Source organism: Choloepus didactylus, chromosome 10 (genome assembly GCF_015220235.1).
Source record: "Choloepus didactylus isolate mChoDid1 chromosome 10, mChoDid1.pri, whole genome shotgun sequence".
Taxonomy (NCBI): Eukaryota; Metazoa; Chordata; class Mammalia; order Pilosa; family Megalonychidae; genus Choloepus; species Choloepus didactylus.
The window spans coordinates 98,892,094-98,906,510 of NC_051316.1; the positions used below are offsets into that span (position 1 = coordinate 98,892,094).

Genomic DNA, 14,417 nt, shown 5'->3' on the forward strand with positions numbered 1-14,417 from the left:
TGACCTTCATGATCATCTACTTGATTTTTTTGTCTGTGATTCCTGAAACTATTGACACCTTCCCTTATATCATTATTATTATTTATTTTTTATCATTCTGCCTTATATCTTAAGGTAAGTTTTTCTAAATGGTTGAACATATTTTGCTTTCCCATTTCAATTTTGATGGAGAATTATGTTTTATGGTCTTTTCATAGGGTTAAGGTTCTTGTTTTGTTTGCCTTTTTTCAGTGCTTTTGTTATCATTTGGGGAAGGAAAGTGATAGGCATTATGTAGTACAATATAAAGTCTTAAGAAATGGTAAGCTCAGTGTTGAGCTTTTGGCCAACTCTACTTTTTGTTCTTGGAATGTTAAAACTTCTCTTGTTTCAATTCTCTTTTGTATTGTTTTCAAATCTGTTTTGGTTTGCTAAAGCTGCCAGAATGCAGTGTACCAGAAGTGGGTTGGCTTTTCCAATGGGAATTTATTAGGTGTCAAATTTACAGTTCTAAGGCCATGCACATGTCTAAATTAAGGCATCAGAAGGAAGATACCTTCTCTGAGGAAAGGCTGATGGCATCTGGGGTTCCTCTATCACATGGGAAGGCACATGGCAATGTCTGCTGATCCTTCTCTCTTGGTTCTGGTTTCACTGACTGTCTCCAAATATCTTTGGGCGTTTCTCTCTTAGCTTCCCTGAGCTCTGTCTGTTTCATTTGTCTTTCATCCTCTCATAAAGGACTCCAGCAAGAGGATTAAGACCCACGTTGAATGGACTGGATCACATCTCTACTGAAATAGCCTAACCCAAAGGTTCCACCCACAATAGGTCTGCCCTCCCAAGAATGAATTAAAAGAACGTTGTCTTTTCTGGAGTACATAGTAGATTCAAACCAGCACAAAATCTAATCTATATTTCTGCTTTAGGTATAGTATAGTGAACTTTGTTTCTTTGGGGTCAAAAGAAAGTGATGCTCAAAGGGTCAGAAATATTAGGGGCATGATAGAATGACAACCTAAAGGTTTTTTTCAACCTTTTCACTTTCTGTTCCCTGTAGTTAAGTTCTGTTTCCCATGAAAGTGAGCATGTTCCTCAGGAGTGTCAGGGTTGAAAACGGTTAAGAAACAGTACTATAATAAGTCAGAATTCTCATTCAGAAAGTCTGTCACATCTCTCCAGTATTGAAGATCCAGGATATTGTGCCAAGCTTGAATCTGCATTAATAGAGCTTTCTCTGTGCAGATCACAACTGTGTGAATTCTGCATTATCTCCTGAGTGAGAGTCTTTATTTTTGGGCACCATCAGTTTTAAAATATTCTTAATGAGCCAGCAAATGTTTGGGGGTGGGGGCGATCCAGTGCAGGCTGTGTAAACCATCTCAGAATTGAAGAGACTGAGCTGTTTTAGGCCAGAGAAAAGAAAACTAATAGTAGATGTAAATATCTTTAGGTCTTTGAAACTAGTTTCTGATACTATCTTGTTTTCTTACGAATTAAAGATCTTTCTCTTGAGTACTTACCATAGCAAAACTTTCAGTTATTTGAGCACCTTTAATTAATTGAGGCTGTAGTTTACCTTTTTCCTACATAGTCTTTTCCAGGGTGATTTTAGAACTTCCTTGAACAAAGGAGAAGAATGTTCAAAAAAAGAAATCACTTAAAATTAGTCTAGCTCATATCTCATACCATATGTTTATTACTTTGTGTCTGTTCAACTATGATCTGCATTCATAGTTGAAAAATTAAGTGATTTATTCTCTGATAGACATTTTGCTCTGAGTGGCAAAATGAAAGTAAACAGTTTTCTGTTTTTTCTCTATCCTAGTTCTGCTTCTTTCATTTCACTGTGTGGCCTTTCCTTTTCTAGATTTCTTATATTCAAAATTAGGATAATGGGTTTTCTCTTTCCTATCCCTTCGTGGGAATGTTTAATGGTGAAATGCTATTTTTTATGTAAATGGCTTTGAGTTGTTTTAATGCACAGTGATGGGCAGAGATCTAGTAGGGTCTTCATTCTGTTTGGCTATTTTATGTCAGGTAATAGATACTAAATTTCACCACCAAGAAAGGCCCTGTATGATATATAACCATAATTGGGTGATTATTTTGTGGAAGGCCCTTAAATTATGTATTTATAATTGTATGCTAAATGAAGCAATGTACTTAAGTTTCCCTGTGGATGTCAAATGACTCATCCCATAATGGTAGTTCTTAATTATCTCTTGAAAGCTGTCATCAGAGAAGGAAAGTTACTTGTTTATATTCATTTTTCACTGGTGAGTAACTGTGCAGAGATCCTTTTTCATGGTGCTTACTTGATTCTCTTAAAAAATTGAGATACTATTATATTAGTAAATCTTTGCCAAGTAGGAGTTTTTGTTTAAGCTGCTCTCTTGCTTGTTTTAGAGAACACTCCCAGCTGTTTATTATTCTACAGTAGTTCTGTATAGTAATTTCAGGAACAACAATGTACCCTTTATCACATAAATGATGCTGCTGGCATTTTTCTTTCAAATACTAGAAAGAATAGTGTTAAATATTGTTTAATAATTGTATAGATGGTTTACATTACAGTTGCTTTTTGAGAGATGGAGAAAGAGATTTTATTTCTGAGTTGAGAGGAGAAAGAATTATTATCCCCAACTTAAAGAACTAGTTAAGGACTTCAGTGCTTTGGCATAGTAATTCAGATAGTTAATAACATTTGAGAACTGAGGGGCAAACATTCATTTTTTAAAATTTTAATCTAATTAACTGGATGTTGTTTTCAAATCTTGATGACTTTCAGAAACTCACAGAAGAGAAATACCAAGTGGAGCAATGTGTAAATGAGGCATCTATCATAATTCAGAATATAAAGGAACCCACGCTAACTTTGAAGGTGATACTTACTTCCCCTCTAATTAGGGACGAATTGGAGAAGAAAGATGGAGGTACATGTATATAATTTTTTATTTTGTTCATCTGAGACCTCTCTTGAATGCTATGTTAGCTATGCGTTATGGTTTTAGGAAGTAACTGCCTTTATTTGTTCAATGCCACCATAATACTTTTAATGGCTCTCTTTCTACTTAATCAGTATATTTTGCAAAGATGTATAACTTCAAAATATAAAATATTAATTCAGAAAGCTGTGCTTATCATGTTGGTTTCAACTCTTAATTTCTGTAACATTTCTGTTCACTTTACTTTGGTATTATGTTAAATTGTTGGTAACAGTCAAGATATTCTGTGTAGTTTGCTTTAATGGTCAGATTTCAGGATTAAATGGCTCCAAAACAGTATTGTTTTCATATTTACTCATTTATTGTTTCAAAATTGCTCACTTGCTCATTGCCCTTGATTTCTAACAGTACATAACTTTGTAGGATTTATGGTGTTCTTAATTGCCCCTGTGTAGCTTTGCCTTATAAGTAAAAGATGTAAATTGGGAGATTGTTTTTGCTTTAGTAAATAACTTTTAGTAATTTTTTTTCTAGGAGGTTTTTATCCTATTAACATTTTGAGTATGATATATGTGGAAATATGCTTTAAAATGTCTTTCCTCTAAAGTTAAAAAGAGTTGCTGTATTGTCCTGGCATCCTTATAAAAGTAGAATGGGAAATCTATTCAATTATGACTAGTTTTATAAAGTAGTGATGGAGCTGTGCTGGGCTTTTTTTTCCTGATGTTTTTATCCTGTCAAGTTAACTTGTTTCTGCCTCTCAGTCCTGTCCCTAGAAACTTGCCATGTGATATTTCTCCTGTGTCATCCGATCTTTGACCAACTGGCCACTCTTTGTCATGACAATTCAGAGGCACTTCGGCCTATCTGGGCCAGTGGGGAATCCCTGTTGCTATTTTTTCACCAGTAGACTTTCAACAAGTCCCATTGCTTCCTCCCCTACCTGAAATACCAGTGCGGTAAGAAATATTGGTCAGTTTCTTAGTTTATTTCATATAGGTGATAAGGGTAGAGACATTTACTAGCGAAATTACAGTTTTGAGTTTGGTAGACATGACTCGTGTCACTCTTGTTAAAAGTGATAGACTCCTTAAAAAAAAGTTTTTTGAACTAACTAAAATCAGCTTACCATTTCCAAGAGATACAAACCAGACACATTTATGAGTCATTTTTAAAAATCAAAGTACATATCATCTATAATTGGGTTTATGCCTTTATTTTTTTTTTGTTGTATATATCTATAGTACCTCTGAAGAACCAGTCTTAAATGGCTTAATTTCTTTAACAGCTTTACTGTTCACCATTAACTGGAGAACTACAAAAGGATACCTGCAGTGTCAAGATAAATGTTTATTCTGATAAACTGTATTCTACGTGCCCCTCTAGTGTAAAACCAACCATTTCTAAGTATAGTTATAATTATAGGCATTGTTCAAAACTGCTTGAGTTTAGGGGGAACAGGAAAAAGACTGAAGTTGCCAAAGACTAGGTTAATTATATGTTTACTTGTAGGCATCCTTTACATTACTTCTTTGAAAATATTAAGGGAACATCAGGCTTCTTTTTTGTCTATGGTTTTGTATATTTACATGGGATTTTGTCATAGCATTCAGCAACAGCCTTAAGCTTGGTCTATTGCCTTTATCACTTTGCTTTCTATTCAGAGAAGCTGAAAACAGATTCTTAGCATACTGCACCCTTTCTAGAGCACTATTTATTATAGAATGGAATTTGAAATAAAGGAGAGGCGGTCATAGTTTCTGTTCAAGCTGTTTGGGTTACTAAAGGATCTAAAACCTCTTTATGAACTGGATCTCACAAGCTGACAAATACCATTATATGGGACCAGGTAAGGTGAAAAAATCACCTTGGGTCTAATGTTTTACACCTGTTACTTTCTTTACCTTTGAATAGCATAAAGATTTGTTTTGCCATTTCTGCATTGTCCTTAACCTCCCTGTCCTGTTAACTCACTTGGTACCTTTTGTAGTTTGCTCATTCAGTCTAACCTGGGCTTTGTCAAAGACAATTTTTTTTGCTCTGTGCTAGCAGCTTTGTGTGTTCTTTGGCAACTTGGAGGATCAAGCATCATTGTGTGTTTGAGACCTGGGCTATGTAATTATATAAAACTTTGTTTTCTACCACTATATAGAAATGGTATAGTTCTTTTCAGCTGCATGGGATGAAAGCACAAGATTCATTCAGGTTCCAGGAATTTCTAGGACTGGAAGATACTCCCTTTTCTCATCTCTACTCCTTTTCTTTCTCAAAGTTGAAAAAAGAAATACACAAAATATAGTATCCCAACTTCCCTACACACCCCTCCAAAACAAGGAAACAAACAAAGGCACCATACATATATGCTTCACATCTTTCTCTTTAAACCTGGAAAAAGTAAAAAAGCATGGTTGAGAGCAGGCAGAACTGGAGGACTGTGTGATATTAAGAGCCATCAAACTTACCTCCTAAGGGATATGTCTGCAGAAGTGAATCTACTCATTTCAAACCACCCTTTACATTTTAAATTGCCAGACTATATAGTAAATCTCTTTAGTATTGTTTACTATTTCTCAGATAAGTTGCCTCCTATGCTGTAAATCTTCTCTCCATATTTTAGCCCTCTACTTGAAGGTCCCATTTTCCCATTACTACCTCTTTCCTGCTAAAGAAGGCATAGAAGAAAAAACCTTGGCATTTGGATTTTAAACTCTTGTTAGTTGCTATTGCTGTGTGACCTTCAGTAGGTTCCTTCATTTTAAAATGTGGTTAATAAATACCTCAAAGAGTTGTGCTGAGGTTAAGTGAGAGAAGTTATGTAATGTGACTTGTATAATACCCACACAAAGTAGTTGTTCAATAAATAGTGGTAAGTTCCTCAATGTACTTGAAAGATTTCTTGAGCATACCCAACCTACTCACATTGCCTTGTGTTAACAGTGAGAATAGAGTGTATGTAACAGGTCTGAAGAACTGACCCTAAAGATGGTGGTTAAACTCTTAAACATCCACTGAAGTGTAGTATTGTAATTGGTATACTGAATTTGCTGCAGTGCTATTAATAAGCTGGTTTACTATATAGCTTATGACTTGTTGAAGAGTAGGTGTCTTTTTCATCCCTTTATCCCTAGAACCTAGCATCGTACTTTGTACATTGGAGGTGATGAATAAAAGAGTCTGTTAAATGAATTTAGGTAGCAATCTTATTGTCTGATTTATTTATTTAAAAAAAAAAAAGGACTTATCCCTAGTATGTAAAAAACATTAACAACGGGCATCTCAGAACTCAAACAATATACATTGATTGAATAGTGTTAAGGTACTTTATAACCAAGTGCTTCCTCATGCATTATTTAACTCTCACAGCAACTCTGTGAGGTAGATAATTGCCCTGTTTTATAAATGAGGAAAGTCTGATTTTACCCAGCTCCTCTGACTCTTAAGTGCAGTCTATTTTTCTTTTACTCTCTGGAATGAGTGTATGAATGCTTTAGGTGATTTAGTTATTCTGAGCATCACACAATCTTAGCTTCTTTTGGTGCTTGTCATTTTAAACCAGAAGTTGTTCTTGGTATTGGGGGTGATAAATCAGCTGTTAATTATTTTTATAATGCAATTTAAAGCCAGGTGGATAGGGAAAGATTTCAGGGGGTCACGGAGAAGTTGCCTGAGTTTATGTACTTTTTTGTGTCTTGCATTAGAAGTTCACACTGGCAACATCCACGTTCACTAGCATGAATCCAGCTGGGGTCAAGGCAGTAGCTTCTCAAAGTTAGAAATGACAGCTGGGATTATAATGATGCTTCATGCTTTATTTTCCTACCTTCCACAGCTGCTAGACTGATACGATCCAGGGCAAATTTTTAACCATTATCTTTCCAGTGGTTGATTTTCTATTGAGGTATTGAAGAAAAAAGTCATACCGAGTGACATTACTAATGTGCTCTCTCTGTTCCACCTTATTGCTGCATTTTCCTGTCCATACTATTGTGTCCTGATGTTTTACTTAGACAGTGGCTTGGAGCATTATGTCTTTCTCTCCGGAAAGTCTCAGGGGTCTCAAGAGAAGGGGTTACCAGGAGGTCTTCAGGCCAATCAGGAAGTTCTTTCAGCCTGAACTCAGTAGCTCAGCTTTATCCAGATTGTCAAGGAGCCCTTATGATAATCCAACTTAGTTATTTTATTTTGAAGAGTCCAGGTTCCACATACATGTAGCTATTGCCTAACACAGTTATGTTCTGGCTTTGTTTCAACCTCATCTCCAGTATATTGTTTTTGTTAGTGGGGGCAGAGCTTGCATGAGAAACTGACCAACATTTCCTTCAGTATGGCGTGATTCTGGTCACTGATCTAACCTTTAGCCAAATAAACTATTTAGCCAAATAAAAAGTTAGGCCTAATGGACTTCTTTTTCACAGTGCTTCCATTATTCAGAATGTTGTATGTACCTTCATGCCCTGATGCCATGTTACTGAGTAATACACTTTTAAAACTATTTTTCATTGCTATTTGCCTGTCCCCACCCCTACTCCCCACCTACTTTTTGGCACATTATGCTGTTTCTTATCTATTTCAGTGGTCACTGTGGGAATAAATTGAATGAATCACAGTTCCATTGTTCTTAATTAGTAAGGACTTCAAGATCCCTTTTTAATCAGAAAAACTCTGCTTCCTCACGCACTTGAAACATAAAGTTAATTCAGAAATATTAAACTTGAGATTCTGCTACCAAAAGTAGTAGTTGTCCCAATAGCAATTCTGTGATCCCACATTAAGGAAGTTATTTTTTTTAACTGAAAGAAATATACAAAACTGTATGTTACTAATCATATAAAATAAATAGACAAGCTGGGCTTGTAAATAACACTGCAGTACCATATGAATTTTTATTGTTTCAATGTAAGAAACTTTGAGGAAGATAAAATAAGATGAATTATTATATCTCCTCTGCTGTTTGCCACCACATGAGTATTGAAATATTTTGAATCTTTTGACTTTTTGATTATCGGAGCATGAAGAAACAAGTTCATTCTGATGATGATGTAAAAGGGAATCTGGTACAAGTCTTCTGTTCACTGCCTGTCCCTTTCATCTCTTTTTAATAGAATCTACTGCTTCCAAATGTTGACTGTCTGTGGCTGATGTTCCCCCTTAGCCTCCTTACCTCCTTTTTTTTTTTTTTGGAACAGTTGTAGTTATCATCACACTTTGGGATGGGAAGATTTGTCTCGCTATTTTTCCCATTGTCCCCCTTTAAAAATATTTACGTCAGAATGAGTTAGATGTTATTATACACTTGGACACTGAAAGTAAAAAAATGCTTTGTTTTGCCTTGTCTTTTCCTATCCAAATTTCTGCCCCACTCTCCTTTTCCTGACATCCATACTTGGTTAAATGATAGAATAAAACTTAGCTTGCCTCAGTGTTAACTTAAAAATTGATGTCTTAAAAATAAGCATGATCCATACCTTTTCTTGGGATTAATATTACTTAGCAGTCAGTCAACCTTTGCCATGTCTAATTTTTAAAAAGATTCTAATCATTCATTTATGGTAGTTTTACCTGGTATGTGAGCTTTACATAGATGATTGTATTGACCACTGATAAACATTTTGTCATGAAAACATTAAATGAGTTAGTTGTGTATTTTGTGTCACTGTAAACACAAAATTATTAAGTCAAAGAGCTAGATCACCTATGAATTGAATACCCCTATTATTTTTTTTATAAATAAATCTGCGCAGTTCTTTTTGAGGCTTCCCTTTTATGAGAAAAGGGGATATTGAAATGAAACCCTGTATTGTGATTTGTTGGTAGGGGCAAATGGAAACAATGCAAATATCTGCTGTAGAGCTCATCTGGTCAGAAAATAAGTTTGTAGCACTTCAGCCTTGAGAGTGTTGTAGCCAGTTAAGAGAACCACAATTCTTCCTCTAATAGATCAGTTTTAGTAAATAACATTTGATCAATTAGAATGTACATTGAAATTGCCATAATAGAGTCCTGTAATAACTGAGGAAAACAATAAGTATTAGTGATCCTGTCTCCCATTTAAAAAGGTTTGCATGATATAAGTTGATCCACACAAACCTATTACCATGTCTCTTGCTATCATGATTATGCTGGGAAGAGATCTTGGTGGGCTCTCCTACATTTAAGAGCATTCTTAAAAGAAAACAGTGAATCTGACTTAATTGGATTAGACAAAGAATTATTCCCCAAGAAACATTTGTATATTGTATGCATTTAAATGTCCCAAGTCTTCAGAAATTTTAAAACCTACTTTCAAGTAGCTTAGAGAAAATAAATTTGGATTTCCAAGTTTGGATTAGTATTATGTGATATCTTCTCTAAGTATGGGTATTTATTGTTAATCAGATGTTTGGATTTTTAAGTTCGCTGCTTTGGGTGATCTAATCCAATTTTAGACTGCTAAATTAATTCAGATAGCTGTAATTAGGCAATATTCTTGCTGCCTTTTAAATAGGTACATAACACTTGAAATATGTTTTATGTTTGTAGTTTAAATAAGTTTGGTTTAGAAAAGAAATGATGAGAGAACTCCAAAGTGATACTTGAGGGATTTATCTCCTCATCACTGAGGCAAAGCTTCTATTAATGGTCATCTTATTGGATGAGTTTATTTAGTTGTTAAAAAGAAATTGCCATATTCAATGTCTTCTGAGTGAATACATCTCAAATTGATTATTATGTTAAAAAGCCCCAGTTTTCCTTAGGAACTGATCAGCGGTCAAACTCCCTTCTATAAAAAAAAAAGCTGTTTGTGCCTTTGGTCCTGGATTTCCCCTCTTCACACCCCGCCAAAGGAAAAAGTGCTGTGTACTTATTTTGTGCCCTGTGATGTACTTGCTTAATAAGATCCCAGATTGCATGTAGCATTGGTCATTGATTTGTTTACTAAATGAATGCCTTTGTGCACCTGTTGTATCTGGGCACAGAATACTCTAACGGCTAACATAAGTAATCATAGTATATGTAATTAAAAAAAAAAAGCATTAAACACAATAATCATGGAATCTTCTGGGAGTCTTACTAGTTCACTCAAATGCTGCTGTTCTTTTTATTTTTTGTTGTTGGCAATTTGACAGGAACCCCTTGGTCAAATTGTATATGTCTCTCTTTGTCCTATTTTACCATCAGAAAATGTTGCGATGAAAGATCCTCCGGATTTATTGGACAGGCAGAAATGCCTGAACGCCTTGGCATCGCTCCGACATGCCAAATGGTTTCAGGTTGGCTCTTTGTTATTATCTTATAGTTATTGTAGCCTGGGGTAGGTTTTATTTCGAGGACTTGCCACTTAATGGGTTCTGTGTAATATATAAAATTGGGGGTACTTTCTACCTCATAGGGTTGTTGCTGTAGGAGTAAATGAATTAGTTTAGGTAAAGTGTCTACTTTAGCTTCTACTATAGTCAATGATATTTTATTATCATATAATACTTTGTGGCTTAGTACTCTGAATTTTACATAATGCCTTATAAAATAAAAACATGGGTGAGAAAAGCTCAAAGTTAAGATACGTAGGGGTTTTCACAAGGTTTAAAAAGCTGTATTTTAATATTATTCTTTTACTTTTAAATCTGCCTTTTATAAACTAAAATTTTACTACTTTTAATAACTTGAATTTTTGGTTTGCTTGATAATTGATGAATGATTGGCAGATTAGTATTCACTTTGAAGAACTTATCCTTGATCATTGTGCTTAAAATGAAAAATAAACTTCACAGGGATATTGGAATCATTTTGTTTGTTTTAGGCAAGGGCAAATGGATTAAAATCATGTGTAATTGTCCTGCGTATTCTGCGTGATTTGTGCAACAGAGTTCCCACGTGGGCACCATTAAAAGGATGGGTATGTACTTAAACATGATTGACAGCAAATTCTGAAGCTGTAGTCAGAAGAAACCCTATAGAAATTATGTTACTGTAAAATAGCTGTTCTGAATTAACTAAGGTATGCATTATCTATTGCTCTAGGAAAAAAATGAAGCAACTTTTTAATTATTTTTTTGTGTGCATACAACCTGTCTCTTTTATCTCGTCATATTCATGTAACAGAGCCTGAGATATTTTTAATGACAAAAAGGTTCTGTACTTTTAGAAGCAAATATATTCCTACATTTTACTTTGTATAGTCACTTTTCACCTACTGCCCATGAAAGCTTGCTTGAATGGCACGTTTCTCTTTTAGTGCCTACTTCTGTTTGCAACAAAAGTTACCTGTTATGCCAGTAAAAGAATCCTTATACCTTCTTTTCTTTTCTCTTTTAATGTAGACACTTAAAATAAATTCATGTTAGTAAGTAAAGTCAAACAGTATACTTAACCTGAATATGGATATAGTATAAAATGTATATTATAAAACTTATTTGGAAATTATTTTGCCTGACCCAATCAAGACAGAATTAACATTATAAAACAAGTTAAATAAAGCTGTAAAGATCATTTATAAATTGATCTAGCAGATATTCCTTTGATATAGTATTATGAGTTTTTAGTTCTTTAAATATGGAGATTTGGTCCTTTGTAAATTCAAATTGTGGTATTTGGGACATACTGTCTGAAATGAAGTCTTGAACTTACATTGAGGTGTTTGTGGTTTGAGTGTTTCTTAAGTTGAGTGGGAGATAAGTGGGCTGGGTTTGTACATTGATTAGTTATTAGCTATTAATAACTTATGTAAAGTCTTATGAAATCTTTGTTAAATCAATTAGGTGACCATAGTTTCTTTAGTGATCCTTTCAAGATAACTGAAAATAAAGTTTTGATATTAAAAATGTTTTTTGAAAATGTCATCTAAAAATGCTCGATTTAAAAACTGTGACTAGGGTAAATGTTGATAATCACATCTATGGGGGCAAAGTTAAGGGGACCCTAAATGTTAAATTGACTTTTACTTTTTGGCCTCCCTTGTAGATAGAAATGTCAGCTCACGTTTAACTGGAATCCTTTTAACACTTGGTGCATGTACTAATTTGTAATTTAATATCTTCTAGCCACTAGAGCTTATATGTGAAAAGTCTATAGGTACTTGTAATAGACCTTTGGGCGCTGGGGAGGCCTTGAGACGAGTAATGGAGTGTTTGGCATCTGGAATACTACTTCCTGGTAAGGGTTTCAAACTCTGGAGGCAGAAGAATCAGAAAAATCTCATTTTTTAGTTTATTTTTCTAAGTATATGCTAAATTTGTCTTCTGTACAGGAAAATGATGCATAGGAGTTATTGCACTTGGAATTTTTAGCAACTAGAATGAGTATTGGAAAAGTGTTATAAAACTCAGTAATTGTAATTTGTGTTTTATATGTACTAACATAAAAGGTACTAATAAGATATTGTGTCTCCTGTGAATTTGCTTTACCTAGAACTCTGAATTTGAAAATGCAGATGTTTGGTTAAAATGTATGAAGTTCATTCTGTTTGCAGTCTGGTGTTAAATTTAGAAAAATTAAATTTGGTCTGATCTTTCATATGTAATCCCTTTAAAAATTTGGATGATTCATCATTTCTAAATTTTCAGAGTAAACCCAATTTTGTCCTTAGATATGCAGGTGACTTCCAGAAAATAAGTACATTTAAGTGCTAAACATAGTGAGAATGAATGTGTCCTTTTTCCTCCACTTAATAGAGCAGACTTGAACTTAGCTCCTCAGCTGAGGAGCTGTTTTTTTCTCTCTCTTGAGTTAGTTTACTGAATTTTAAACTAAGTTCTTAATGTTACTTGTGTTTTGCTTTTGCCAAAGGGGGTCCTGGTCTTCATGATCCTTGTGAGCGAGACCCAACAGATGCTCTGAGCTATATGACCGTTCAACAAAAAGAAGATATTACCCACAGTGCACAGGTAGAATACTGTGATTTATGAGAGGGATATTGTAACTTTATTTTCTGAATTATTCTATTTAAACACTTTTTCTCTTGCCTGTTAGAGACTTTTGCTGTCATAATATCAACATTTAATGTCTTCTTAGCTAGATGTTCGAAGGGTTTTATGAATGGCTAGTGAAATTTGAAAAAATAAAATGTTTTGTTCTTTAGCATGCACTCAGACTATCAGCCTTTGGCCAGATTTATAAAGTTTTGGAGATGGACCCCCTTCCATCCAGTAAGCCTTTTCAGAAATATTCCTGGTCAGTTACTGATAAAGAAGGTGAGTATGAAAGTTTTTTTTTACTGGGAATGGGGATTGGCAGTGGTGGAGATTTATGAGAAAGTTTATTGTTTTCTGACTTTCTTCTCTTCTGTCCTCATCACTGACATCACATCAGCTTGCTCTCATTTATTTTTATTAGTAATGAACTTATTTTGCTCTGTGGGCCAGATTCCATTAGTGCATAAACTATGGGATCCTACTGTGAGGACACCTGGTCTAAGGAGAAGAGATAAGCAAAGTAGACTTTATTATTGTCACAGTTTGATGATCTTTATCATACTTGGAACTATTATGTAGCCAAGAAAGAGAAAATGGAAATATAAGGGAGTAGAAAAGCATACCGTAAAATTCAGCACCCTCTTCCATTTGTACAACTCTGTCTTAACTCAGAGTTTCAGCAGAAAGAACCTGAGTTTTGGGGTCAGTGTGACCTGGATCCCAAGCACAGCTTTACTATTTGCTAGTTTTAGGCTTCATGAAATTAGTTTATCTCTCTTGGTAAGGATATCCCCCCCCACCTTTATTGGCTCTTTTCAGGTTAACATGACTAGCTGAAATGCCTGTAATGCAGCACATACTCAAGTGTGAATACACTTATTTTCCTTTTGATGCCACAAAAAAATTAGCCTTTTCCCTTTAGTTTTTTTTTTTTTTTTTTTTAACCTAAGATAACTGCTTAACTTCCAACATGTTCTTATTTCACCCCAAGAAAGTTACATAATATAGCAACATTTCTGTGAACTTGTTCCTACTATATCCATCAGAAATTAACAGACCATAGTCATTCCTGGGCATCCCCAGAACGTTAAATAGCTTATCTGTTCTTCTTGGATTATTGTTCCCCCTTCCTTAATTGCTCTCTATTGCTAGTTCCCCTACATTCTACATTATAAACCATTTGTTTTACATTTTTCAAAGTTCACATTAGTGGTAGCATATAATAGTTTCTCTTTTTGTGCCTGGCTTATTTCGCTCAGCATTATGTCTTCAAGGTTCATCCATGTTGTCATATGTTTGACGAGATCGTTCCTTCTTACTGCCGCGTAGTATTCCATCGTGTGTATATACCACATTTTATTTATCCACTCATCTGTTGAAGGACATTTGGGTTGTTTCCATCTCTTGGCAATTGTGAATAATGCTGCTATGAACATTGGCGTGCAGATATCTGTTCGTGTCACAGCTTTCCGACCTTCCGGGTATATACCGAGAAGTGCAATCTCTGGATCGAATGGTAACTCTATATCTAGTTTTCTAAGGAACTGCCAGACTGACTTCCAGAGTGGCTGAACCATTATACAGTCCCACCAACAATGAATAA

General features: G+C 34.8%; 1 protein-coding gene across 4 annotated transcripts in view; it reads left to right on the top strand.

The window, feature by feature from the left end:
* The window catches only part of LOC119545109 (spermatid perinuclear RNA binding protein), a 227,134-nt gene that overhangs the window by 163,900 nt on the left and 48,817 nt on the right, over positions 1-14,417 (top strand). For all 4 annotated transcript variants that reach the window (XM_037850717.1, XM_037850716.1, XM_037850715.1 and 1 more), the window contains exons 5-10: positions 2,771-2,915; positions 10,086-10,177; positions 10,705-10,800; positions 11,945-12,056; positions 12,690-12,787; positions 12,982-13,093. In XM_037850717.1, the coding sequence (XP_037706645.1) occupies positions 2,771-2,915; positions 10,086-10,177; positions 10,705-10,800; positions 11,945-12,056; positions 12,690-12,787; positions 12,982-13,093 (655 nt within the window). The remainder of the gene's footprint in view (positions 1-2,770; positions 2,916-10,085; positions 10,178-10,704; positions 10,801-11,944; positions 12,057-12,689; positions 12,788-12,981; positions 13,094-14,417) is intronic.